Source organism: Enoplosus armatus, chromosome 6 (genome assembly GCF_043641665.1).
Source record: "Enoplosus armatus isolate fEnoArm2 chromosome 6, fEnoArm2.hap1, whole genome shotgun sequence".
In the NCBI taxonomy this organism is placed as follows: Eukaryota; Metazoa; Chordata; class Actinopteri; order Centrarchiformes; family Enoplosidae; genus Enoplosus; species Enoplosus armatus.
The window spans coordinates 8,077,350-8,089,744 of NC_092185.1; the positions used below are offsets into that span (position 1 = coordinate 8,077,350).

The window sequence follows — 12,395 nt, forward strand, 5'->3', positions numbered from 1 at the left end:
CAAATCTAATAACAGCTCCACTCTGGTTATTGGAATGCTCTCCACGCTCACCTTCACACACTTTGTGTCACGCACACACACACACACACACACACACACAGCTATGTAGGCTCAGACATATACTTCCTCTTTATTCAGAAAATGCCTTACTCAGCAAGTCCCTCTTTCACATTACATTACACTTACTGTACTTTGCATGCACACGCAATAATGCTGTCAGTTCTTTTCAGTAAAGCATCATAACAAGGTTTTTTAAAAAGAGAATAGAGGGATCCCCACATGTGGTTGTGGGAGCTAACCCAGAGATCAGGACCACGCACAGGTGGGGTCACTGATGTATTCATATTTATTTGATATATTTAGCATTGATAATAATGCCTTTATCTCATTTTTGAATAGGTTGGTTAATTTCACTTGAGGTTGAGTCGTCTGTCTGAATCTCACATGTGTGAGAACACGAGTGTTACTGAGTTACTCATAATGCTAAAGAGAGACAGACGAAACTGTGAAGCAGAGCACCGGGCATGAAGTGAACAGCAGGGAGCAGCAACAGAATGGAGCGAAAATGACTTTAGCCTGTGTTTTGTCAGACAGCTCCTGGTTACAACTATTTAGATGTGTGGATCTACCAGGTAGCTTACTAATTGCTGTAATTTCTTCACTCTGTTTCACTGCAACTGTGGAATATGGCTACAGAAAATGTACAGTCCCATCGCTTTAAATGTGATCCTGTTGGATACATAACTGCACTAATTTATGTGTGCCTGAAGACCACAGTTAAAAAGTGGAGACTGGCAAAATGAAAAGGAAAATGACAGATACTTTTTTATTGGGCAGTTAAATGGAATGCATTAAGAATAGTATGCAGCAGCTAGAGAGACAAATTGAAGAGGCAGGTTGTCTGAACACACGACAGTGGTACCATGAAGTCAGCAAATCTACTTTCAATCAGCAGTTAGGAATTAAATAGTTGCACCAAGTGGTTCATCATTTCGCCAACATAGCATTTCCTTTAACCTTGCTACATCCCATTATCATATCAGAGAAGCACAGTTTCCTTGTGTTTCTCACAGCAAATCCAATGTGCAGAGATCCTGTCGTGGCACTTCATGGAAATCAAGCTGTATTTTGGCTTTGGCAAGTCTTCCATGGCATCTCTGTCTGAATCAGTGTGAGTGCATCAGTGGCAGAAAGCCATCAGCCTCCCTCAGCACAGCTGCATCCTTTATTGTCTGTTTCTTCAGGCAAATACAGGAGTTTGACGCACCCACTGGTACCTGTGAAAAATATGTTTGCATGTGTGTTTTGAAAAGTCTACTCTTCTACTCACCCTCAACAGCTGTCACTCATTCATTCATTCACAACAGTTGCCCTCACTCTGTATGAGTGCATGCACCTGTGTGGGGGTGTGTGTGTCTGTGTGCGGTTGCTCGGTATACAGAGAAACAAAGGCGATGAAAGAAGGAGAAAGAAAATGAATGAATCAGCTCAAAGCAATAGAGCGAAGCAAAGCAAGAATTAAAATGAGCTCAATGGGTCGTCACGTACAGACACACACACACACAAACACGCACGCACACACTCGAGCAGGGATGCATTAAAGCTTGCAGGCAGGGCGTGCGGAGAGTATAAATAGCTCTGCATCCTCACTGGTGCTATTTTTAAACCAGGAGCCGTGACTGACTTAACCAAGGGCAAAACTCAGAAGTAACGTGCACACACACACACACACACACACACACACATAGGCACACACAGACAGACAGAACAATACTGTACCAGACTTTTCACCAGACAGCAGACTTCTTGGACAGTCATGAATAACTAGGCGCCTGTGGAAACATAGCTCTTTCCTTTTGTCAGCTTGTGTCTGTCTTTAGCTGGCTCTCATCTCTCTTTGTCATTGCTGAATGCAAGCCTCTTTCTGTCACATTTTTTCCCTTTGTTTCATTCTCTGGGGCTCTCTATTATGCTACTCTCCTTTCTGGTCACATTTCATGCCTCATTTGTATGTTATTTCTATATAAGCTCAGAAAATTTTCCATTAATGGCCCGGTGAGATGTTGTACAATCTACTGTGAGAACTTTCTGTGAATTTCTATGAGGCCTGACAATACAGTGTGTTGGACAGAGTTACAGAACATACAAGGTCTTACTGCACAGTACACCTGAGCAGTAACAACCTTTAATTGTCACTCTGTCCATTGTTCAGTCTGGGAAAAGATAAATGTGTGCACTGTGTAGTAAAAATCAAGCAGATCAGAGTTTCCATCATTCTCAGTGTGACTTGAGTGACTTTTTATTATGATCAGCAATCCTGTGGATTTTTTTACTGTATACTGTAAGTGCATGATTTTTCAATTCTCATGCTGGCTCACTTCTGATTCGTTGGTCCTGCTTCATGCAACAAGACCCCAAATAGATTCTGAACTTCTATATTGGACTATATTATTGACATGTTGCATTCTCAGTTAAATGAAAGTATATTGGATTCAGACAATCTATGCAAAACTGTGGTATGGAGAAAAAAAGAACAGGAACATCCAAACTGGTCCATTGATGACACGACATTTCCGGCCACCTTTGCATTATGCTGATGAAAGAATCAGAATTTGGCACACGCAGCGTCCTGTTAGGTGTAAATATCACAGGCTGGTTGTCGCAGTGTGATATTGTGATGAATGTTTTTTTGGTATATATTAGCACATTAGGGTTCCTGAAACCCTCTGAAGAATGGCTGAACAGCATATCTGAACACTGTTGATGACCACGCCAGTCCCTCATGGCTACAGTTTGAGGAACACGACAATGGGTTTGCATTGCTTCAGTGGCACAGTGCACAGTTTGCGGACCTCAACCCTACCAGTTTCAACATGACTGTGCAGCTGCTGAAACACCACATTGCGCAATATTCCCACTCAACGCGTCCAGCATCTTGCAGAATCATTTCCCAACATATATATGCTGTTCCAGAGGAAGCACAACATGCTTCTACTATAAATAGGTGTACATAGAAAAGTGGCTACTCTGTGTATAACAATGTGTGCGATGGTGTGTGTGCCTTCATGTGTGACTGTGTGTATGAATGCATGTCAACATATGCTGTGTCTTTACTCCCACTAGTTTACCTGTGGAGGTGATTATGACTCAGAGTGGCAGCTCACTGCTTCTAGTGATACAGTTGAGATAGGCCTGAACTCTTATTGTGCAGTAGAGGGAAAAGCTGGTGTCCAGCTGAGGTGTTGATTGCCTTATGTAGTGAACTATTGTTTAGTTAAGCCTCAATAGACCTCCATAGAGAGCAAAACATAGTAGAAAAAATGGAATTTATTGTTTTGCACTGAAGCAACTCTTCTTAAACACGGCCCTCAGTCTCCAGTGTATGCGTGAGTTCCTCCTACAGTATCTAAGTGTATTTATTTTTCTGCCTGAGCTCAGCTGTCACTCTTACGTTTGTTCAATATAATTATTCGTACAGGAGACGTCCGTTAAAGAAATAATTGCGTTCTTCATTTTGACCCAGGTATCCAGTTCCTATATCTCAAAAAATGAAGTTAAAAAGAAAATGACCATTCAGTATGAACATCAGAAACCCAATTTTTACGGCCCTTGCCTCTCCTCGCGTCTCCTCCTGCATCAAAATTATACTTATTTCTGTGGTCACGCTTGTGGAAATCTCTTAAGGCCATTGAATCATTTCCAGTGTCCATCCAGAAAAAACAAAGCGTGTGGCCTCACCTGCCCTGGCAGTGAGAGATTAGGGAGTGCTACCTGTATAATTTCCCCCTGGGGATCAATAAAATATTTCTGATTCTGATTCTGATTCTGAATCTTAGTCTTGAACCACAGAACACCATACTGTATGTAGTCCCTAACAGTGTTTGAGTTGGGACATTTTTGCACATTGTTCGAAGCCACCAGGGGTTTCAGACTGCTGCCTATTAGAAACCACAGCCCGTGCTTCCTCAAATGCAGTTTCATTTGCAGAGCTCAGCTTTTTGCAAACCTGCACAGATTGTTTTGGATTTGATGTAAAGAACCTTCAACGTTGAGTAATAATGACACCAGCCCAGCTCATTGTGTTAAAGTGGTCCGATATGGAGACCAATAAAACAAACAATCAAGTATAGCATTTTCTTCACTACAGTTGTGACATATTGTAGACTGCCGTGACTGTAGGCAGACATTTCCCCACTGCTTTCTACAACTGTAGCTCTGCACATGGCAGTGGTCCCAAAGCGGTCTGGTTGGACGAAAACATCCACATGGCACACATATTGTAAATCCTCCTGCACAGACATGCACTGTTTGAGTTCCTTCCTGCCACTTGGCTCCTGTGAGCCCACATCTGATTCACAGAGACAGTTGTCATGCCAACACCGTGTTGGCAAGCACCAAAACAGAGTGGCAGCGTAAGGTAGAGGCTACTCATACAGCAGGGAGCCCTCTAAGTACACGTGAAGACATATACTGTTTTACTGTGTGGACATATGCAATACATGCATGTGGTTGTTTGTGCCCGATATGAAGTAAAGCCAATTGTGAGAACTATGGTATTTGGTCTGTAGAGTCAGATTTACTATAAATGCATGCTATTACTTGTATTGTAATTTTGCCAAAATAATAGCCCAAGATGTTTTGATTAAGGACTTACTAAGTGTGTTAGAGTGTCAGTCAGACTTTGTTTACACTGTTTATTTTTTCTCTCTTGTGTTTATGCAGACTCTAATATGCTGAGGGCATTGTGAGGATTAGTAAGCATGTTATGTATTAAAATGCTTCTTTGTTAGAGAGAGAGAGAGAGAGAGAGAGAGAGAGAGTGTGTGTTTCACTAACCTTTTCTTGACTTCACCAACAAGCAATTAATTGGCTTGATTACAGCATTTAGAGTGCTTGGGGTGTGTTTAAAGTTAATTGATGAGGATGTTTGTGTGTACATTACATATTTATGTGCAGAAGAACAGCCTACGGTATGAAGGTGTACATGGATATTTCAGATGTCTAAAATGGTGAATTTTGCTCGCATTCTTAGTTACTCAGCGCTCGATTCTGTCCATATTGTCCAGTGTTGGAGTCAAGGACCAGAGATGGATTAGTACTGGGGGGATAAGGAAGTGAGGGAAGTGAGTGAGGGTGGCCTAGAAGATCAATCAGAGGTCTCACCTTTTCTTTCATTTCTGTCAATGGGGAACAGAGAGCACATCCGGCATCTGTCTACTGCAGGGACACCATTACAGTATAGACGGACACACTGACAGAGACAAAGAGGGGAATGGAGACGATGACCGGGAAATCATTCAGAAACACAGCGAAGGGGACTGGGAGAGAAGGAAGTGTATAGCAGAGAGAGAAAGAGAGAGAATAAAGGATTTAAATATGGGGGAAAACGAGACAGAGGGAGGCTTTTCTCAGGAGACAGGCAGGGTAAAGTTGTGTTAAGCTGAGATCAGAGAGGGGGATCAGTCCATGTATCCTCTGTGTGCTGAGTGTCATAGTTTTTTTTTTTTTTACAGCAGGAAGTCGATAAACAGCCGTTCTCTCCTCTTGCATGCCACTTCACTCTCGGCTCGTGTATGTTTAGCCTGGCAGAGGCGAGCTATACAGGTGTTAGCTGGGTTTGCATCTTCAGTCAAGTGAATATCAAGATTTAAGAAATAATGAGTACTTGATAGTAAATTGTTTCAGCAGCAGTATAGAATAACAACTTGTAGGCATAGCTTATTATTTATTTTTTTTATTCATGAAAACGAGTAAATGTTGTATTTAGGCCCAACATTTTTTGGCATTAGTTATGTAATAAACCAGGAGAGGAGACAACTGTCAGGACAAAATCTGGAGAAAGCATGCTTTGAGATGAATCCTGTAAACTTAATGTTTCTTTGATGTTTGATTTGAATATGGCTGATCACACAGTGTGCTGAAACACACTCTTTCTGCTCTGGCCTGTGTGTCTCTAAACAGGATGTGAGTGTGCACAGTGCAGCCCTAAGTCCTCGAGAAAAGAACGTATTTGTTACAAGCAAGGAATCCTGTGAATGGCTGATATTTGAACTTTTACTACCATGTCACTTGAGATGAAGTCCAGTTGGCTGCTTCTCATAGTGCCCCAGGTTACATCACCGTGACACGTCCCCATGCCAGAGTAGAATATAGTTTGGAGGAAGTAGACTACATCATTTAGTAGGCTGTCTGCTGGCTGCAACATCATACTGCCGTATCCTAGCAACCAGTTTAGAAGAAGGGCTCGCTCAGGCAAAGCTTCAGTTCCAGCTGGTGATCTCTGAGGAGTGTGTGCGCGTGTGTGTGTGTGTGTGTGTGTGTCTGTGTTAGCTTGCTGGGATAATGGATGAGTGTTGTAGAAATGAGTGTGCTGGCTCAGTCCTGCAGGGAAGATCAATATCAACTATACATTCATCTCTAATTACCACAGCGGAACTTCGAAGGAATCTCTCTTTCTACTTCCCGCCTTCTTTCTCTCTTTCTTGATCTCCCTCTGTTTTTTTCCCTCCACTATTTCCCTTTACTTTTAAATCTGTCTTTCTCTGTATTTTTCTAATTTATTGTCATGAACGATAATAAAACCTATGTTCCCCTCGATACAGTACATTAGTTACAGGCCAATATTTTCACATTACAGTTTCTCCCGTCTTGTATCAGTGTGCTTTATCTGTGTGTATTTGTAAAGCAAAAATCTTTCTCTCTCTTGTCCCTCCTTCCCTCTCTCTCTATGCACACTCCATTATAATTTATGAACCCAGAACATAAAAACCTAAATACCTCACTCTGCTATATGGCTCTTTGTCCTTTTTTGTCTCTTTTCCAAGGCTCTACAGGCTTCTCACAATGATGACAACTAGGCTTGTTTTATGACAATATTTGACTGATTTAGACCTCCTCCCTGTTCTTTCTTTCTCTGACAGTGCTGAGTATAGGGGAAGGAGGTTTCTGGGAAGGCACGGTCAAAGGGAGGACAGGCTGGTTCCCTGCAGACTATGTGGAAGAAGTTCAGATGAGGCAGTATGATCCACGGCTAGGTAAGACGCCTACATGCACACAGACACACACACACACACGCGTACACGCTGTACACTCACACTGTTACACTCCAACAAGTTTCTATCTTACTCTACTGTGTTGCACTGGTGTTTGGCCATAGCTCTGTCCATGGTGCTGAAAAGCAAAGTCCTATAGCTCTTGCTATGGTGTCAGAACATCTGCTAATGTATTTATCAAATAAACCAAAAAAAAGTTTTAACATTTATATTTATGTCTCAAATGATGTGATTGTTAATTAGTGTAAATACCCTAAAACTAGAAAATATAAATAAGGACATAATACATTGTATTGAGAAATATTTCTACCATCCATTTTCTGCCGCTTATTTGGGGCCAGGTCAGAATGGCAGCAGGCTAAGCAAGGTAGTGCAGATGTCTCCAGTGTGTGTTGGGTCTGCCAAGGGGTCCCCTACCAGTTGAATATACCTGGAAAACCTCAGGAGGCATCCTGATCAAGCCCAAACCACCTCAACTGGCTCCTCTGATAATCTTGGAAGCATTCATTTCTTTGAACCGACATCACTGACATAAGCACACACATATAAACACACACAAATACACACCCTCAAACACCCCATGATACTAAGTGCATTCTAGTTTTGTGGTTCTGTGGCAGTCAGTGAGTGAGGAAGGACAAACAGATCTCATTAGCTGAGACTAACAGTCTGCCTGGAGAGTTGGATGTGGATGACCCTGCTAAATGGCAGACAGCGGGGCTGTTTGTCTAGACGAAGGCTGTCTAGAGACATTGATCTCAGACAGCAGACCGATGGACTGACGATCACCAAGTGAAGACTGGGAGTTTTTTCAAGACATTCTTCATAATGGAGGCCACGTGCTCATGGGGACTAGCATTTGATCCAGTCATTGAAACTGGGTATGCATTTAAGGCTCATCTACTGTAATTCATGGGGGTTACATGGTATGGCCATCTATCAGTTTGAATCAGGATTAAGACTTGCTCGATAATATCCCCAGTCAGGGTCAGGACTGCTGAACACAGCCTGAGCCAAGCCCTGCTTTCCCTTCCTGAGACGTCTGACCATTTGCCAGAACTTCCTTGAGGACAACTAAAAGTCCCTGTCCATAGCCTCCCTGAACTCCTCCCACATCTGGGTTTTTGATTCAACAACCACCGAAGCCCATCTGGCCTCCTGGTACCTGTCTGCTCCTTCAGGAGACCCCTGGGCCAACAAAGACCCCTTTGTCAACTACAGACATTCTCGCAGTAAAATAGCTCTCCTGCAACCACCCCCTGCTGCATACAAAATTGAATATTGATTTTAATTAAAAAATGTAAGTATGGACTTTAATGATCAGGAAAATATTGAACCACAATGCACAAAGTGGCAATGATATGACATGTGCTTCCCCAGGACATTGCAATATTGCAATATAACTGCAGATTTTGTCAACAAGAATTGAGCACAATGTGCCGACAACTCACCTCTGACCATATATATATAGTCTTATTGTAAATAAACACCAGTAAGACCAATACAAGGTTCTGTGAAACAAAACGTCTTGATACAGGGACTGGTAGAGTACAGCCACTTTTGGTGGGACAAGAATGGGTTTTAGGCATGGTTTTAACTCCCCAGCATGTTTATTCTCATCTAATGTACAGTATGTTCTACAGAAAAGCGTGTACATTGCCCAAATGGTTAATGCTTTTGACATTTGTTTGGCTTGGAAAAAAAAAACTGCTAGCAATTTTGTTGACTCTAATTTTGAGGAGCAATTTTCCTTTAAAACTATCTGTCTATCTGCCTTCATCTGACATTTGCCTCCCATGCTGACTGCCAACTGTCTTGAGTTTTCCACCAAAGATTGTCAGGCTTTTAGGGGCACTTAATTAGTGCTTAATTAAGCACAGGTGCACTGAAAAGGTTGACCAGTTTAGCCTGTGTTAAAAACACGGCCTACTTCAGTTGCAAGATTGAGGGACATTTCAGGAAATGTAGCAGCAAATATAATTGTAAAATGTCGTACCATGTCAACATTTTCGCAATTCACATTTTCCTTATATGTTTTTATTAAAATTTCAGTTTTAAAATTAAATTTCTTATTAGGGTTTTAGCATTAATGAAAAGTTAGTGTGATTAAAGCTCTCTCTCTCTCACACACACACCAACACACACAGAGAATTAGTTCAGTAAATTGCATTGCAAAAGAGTATTGAATGTTTACCTATTATGTTTTTTAAACTGATTAACCCACGATTTGAAACTAAACGCCGTCCTTAAACACCCACCCACACTGTTATTCATGGTATCATTAATCTGTGATGTTCATCAACTTCTACTTCAGTTTGTTCTTTCCCTCAATGTCTGTTAACAGCCACCTGAGAATGTGCATGAGCTTGAGTTTCAGAGGTTTCATGTACGTGAAGAAAGCAATCGTGCTTGAGATTACATAGTATGGGCAAGGTAACTTTCCCTTTGTCAGATGGTTGACAGATAGTAATGCCTACTCAAAATTACTCAGTGTCAAATGTAACATACCTCATTATACTTTATTTTGGCTCCAATACATCTGTCATTTCAGCAATAGATTTATTTATTTTTTTAAGATTGAGACAAAATCAGGCTGGCAAAAAAAACAACATTTGGTAGTAATCCCTGATGTTTTAGAAAGCTGATATTTATTCTTCCAGAAAAGCCAACTGTTACTGGACTAAAATGATTCAGTGTGATATCATCTTTGGGCAGTTATAGAAAATGTACAGAAAATACACTAAGAATTAAAATTAAGAATTGAAATTGGTACTCCATCTTACAACAAAACAGGCCCAGTCTTATAGTCACTGATGAACGAGTATTAAAACTGTAAATCTTTTTAAAGGTCAGCACTATTTTAAAGAACTATTTTGTGTTGATTTTCCTCCTTATTACATACTTTAAGTATATACTGACCATGACGAATCTGCCATCCATGCTGCTGTGACAGATTTGAATGGAACCCTTTGTAAACAACTGGGAGTATGTCAGATTAATGTGACCATATTCCCATTTAGACTGTCATTTAATTAGCAGGTGGCACATTTTGTTTGCTGTGGTCTCAAAGGCAACAACATGTGCAGCATCATGAAAAACATCTGGTCATTGTGTGAAAAAGTTTAGCAAGATGCTACAGCAAGTACATTTGGAAATGGGACAAGGACAAGTTTGTCATAAATGTCTTCCTATTCCTTACATGTTTATCATGCATCTCCCGGGACCTATTTCTGGAGCAATTGGGGCATTTTCCCCTTTCAAAGGGTTGTTGAGGGATTGAGGTTACCTCAGAGTAGGTGTGAAGAGATGAGAAAGGCCGGAATCTCTAAATACCCCATTTAAATGCATTGTGAGAAAAAGATAGGGGAAGGTGGGAAAGAAAGGGCCAGATAGCGAGGGAGACGGATGGTGGAGCATACTCTAAAGGACAGCAAAGTGGAGATGCCAGAGCGTGTCTTTCAGAGAGCTGGAGAGAAAAAGAACGAGGAGAGGGAGGGAGGGAGGGAGATGGGCCTGATATTGAGCCCCACTCACTCATAAATCCTGAAAAACTCACAACCCACAGATACCAATTTCATACTGACACTATGTATTGTTGTTTCTCTTTCATATCAAACTAGGATGCTTGGTGTTTTTAATCATCATTTATTCTTACTGTCAGTGGAAAGGCTGATAGTTCACCATCAAAAACACCCAATTTTAATTGTTTTGTTATGTCTTATTTTATGCCAAATATAAGTTGGCATATAATAACACTTGGCCATTAGCTCTTGGATCTTAGCTTAGCTTGCAGAGACATATCATAGGACGGGGTGTGTTTTTGGATGTCAGTTGGCAAACACTTGCAAGCACTCGGAAATTTGTCACATTACGTAAAGATAATCTTAAAGCCCCCTGGTACGGCGCTGGGATGTGAGTATGACATGACACGCAGCAGTTCCATAAGTCTTTATCCCTTACACAATCACTAGAAAAGGAACGGCTGTAAAATGTGTACATTTAGGTCACAAATACACCAAGAAAGTCAGCCGGCTCAGCCAGAGGAAGTCTCTCACGTGCAAGCTCTCAATCAGCTGAGAAGGAGTCTCTGTTATAGCCTTAAAAAACCTGCATATACGCCCAGTGAGCAACTTTCATAGGCATGAATTTTCTTGACATATCCATGCTTTAAACTCAAATCTTAGATCTGTAAGAGTAATTGAGTACTTCAAGCACTGCATTGGTGTTGACAAATAAAATATTTTTAAATTGTAAAGTTCTTTTACTTATAGATGAAGAGGATTTGATTGTAGTTGTGTTTAATGATCAAAATGAAAGTATATTATTCAGTGCAATCTATTTAGTATATTATTTAGCATTTCAAAGCTAATCTCACCCTCATCCTTAGATTCATCAACAGTGATACAACAGCAGAATAACACATACTGGGACACACTTAAACACACAGAGTTGTTTATCTGAAGGCAACCATTGAGGCGTCTCTGACAGTTAGGGCAATATGTCTCAGCCTAGTGAAGCAGGAAAGACAGCCCTGTCTACAATTAAGTAACCCAAATACTACTGGTCTTGGCAGCTAGCCAGCAATAGAGAGACAGAGAAGGGAAGCAGGTGACCATGTGAAAGAGGCACAGTTTAAACCATCACTGACTCGCTTGGCTATTATCTGTCACCACACTGCTCTTCTCTCTCTCAGCATGGCCAGTGCAACCTGCAGCCAACAGTTCATCTTCACCCGGTGCTCGAGGGGACAGAGAGGGAGGAAAGACAAAGGCGAAGTGTAGAAGTCAAAGGGAAAAAAAAGAAAAAATAGGAAAGAGGAGGACATGAGCGACTAATGGAGAAAATGAGGGCGAAAAGCAAAGACTATTGATTGAATTCATTAACAGTACAATGAGTGATGCCGTGGTGAAATGCTGCTGGCTGTGGGCAAATGGCTGATATGTGTTTTTTTATCTGGGAGGTGTGTGGTATCCATGTGTTATTATAAATCATTCTAATGTTTAAGGTGAAAAACAGAACTGTGCTCTCCAGACTACTGAGAGTCCAGCTGAACAATTCTTAAATCTGTTGAATATGGCTGATGTCTTCACCCATCCTGCTAACACCCCATTCCCTCAAACACATACACAGCACATATGCTGCTGGCCTGTATGTGGGGGTTAATAGTAGATGTTTACCCGTGGTAATGGAGGGGATAATGATGTGAATATGAACTGCTCTTCCCTTTCTAATGATGTTACCAAATTGCCAGGGGCCACTCATTTTCAGCAATAGGACTGTTAATCTGTTGGCTGCAATCTGTTGGGATCTTACAGCCCTCCAGCCGAAAAAGACCCTACCCCC

At 41.3% G+C, this 12,395-nt stretch overlaps 1 protein-coding gene across 1 annotated transcript in view; it reads left to right on the forward strand.

Moving 5' to 3' along the window:
- The window catches only part of shank3a (SH3 and multiple ankyrin repeat domains 3a), a 130,219-nt gene that overhangs the window by 85,564 nt on the left and 32,260 nt on the right, over positions 1–12,395 (forward strand). Inside the window, exon 16 of the mRNA XM_070906865.1 lies at positions 6,921–7,034. Coding sequence (XP_070762966.1) covers positions 6,921–7,034 — 114 coding nt within the window. The remainder of the gene's footprint in view (positions 1–6,920; positions 7,035–12,395) is intronic.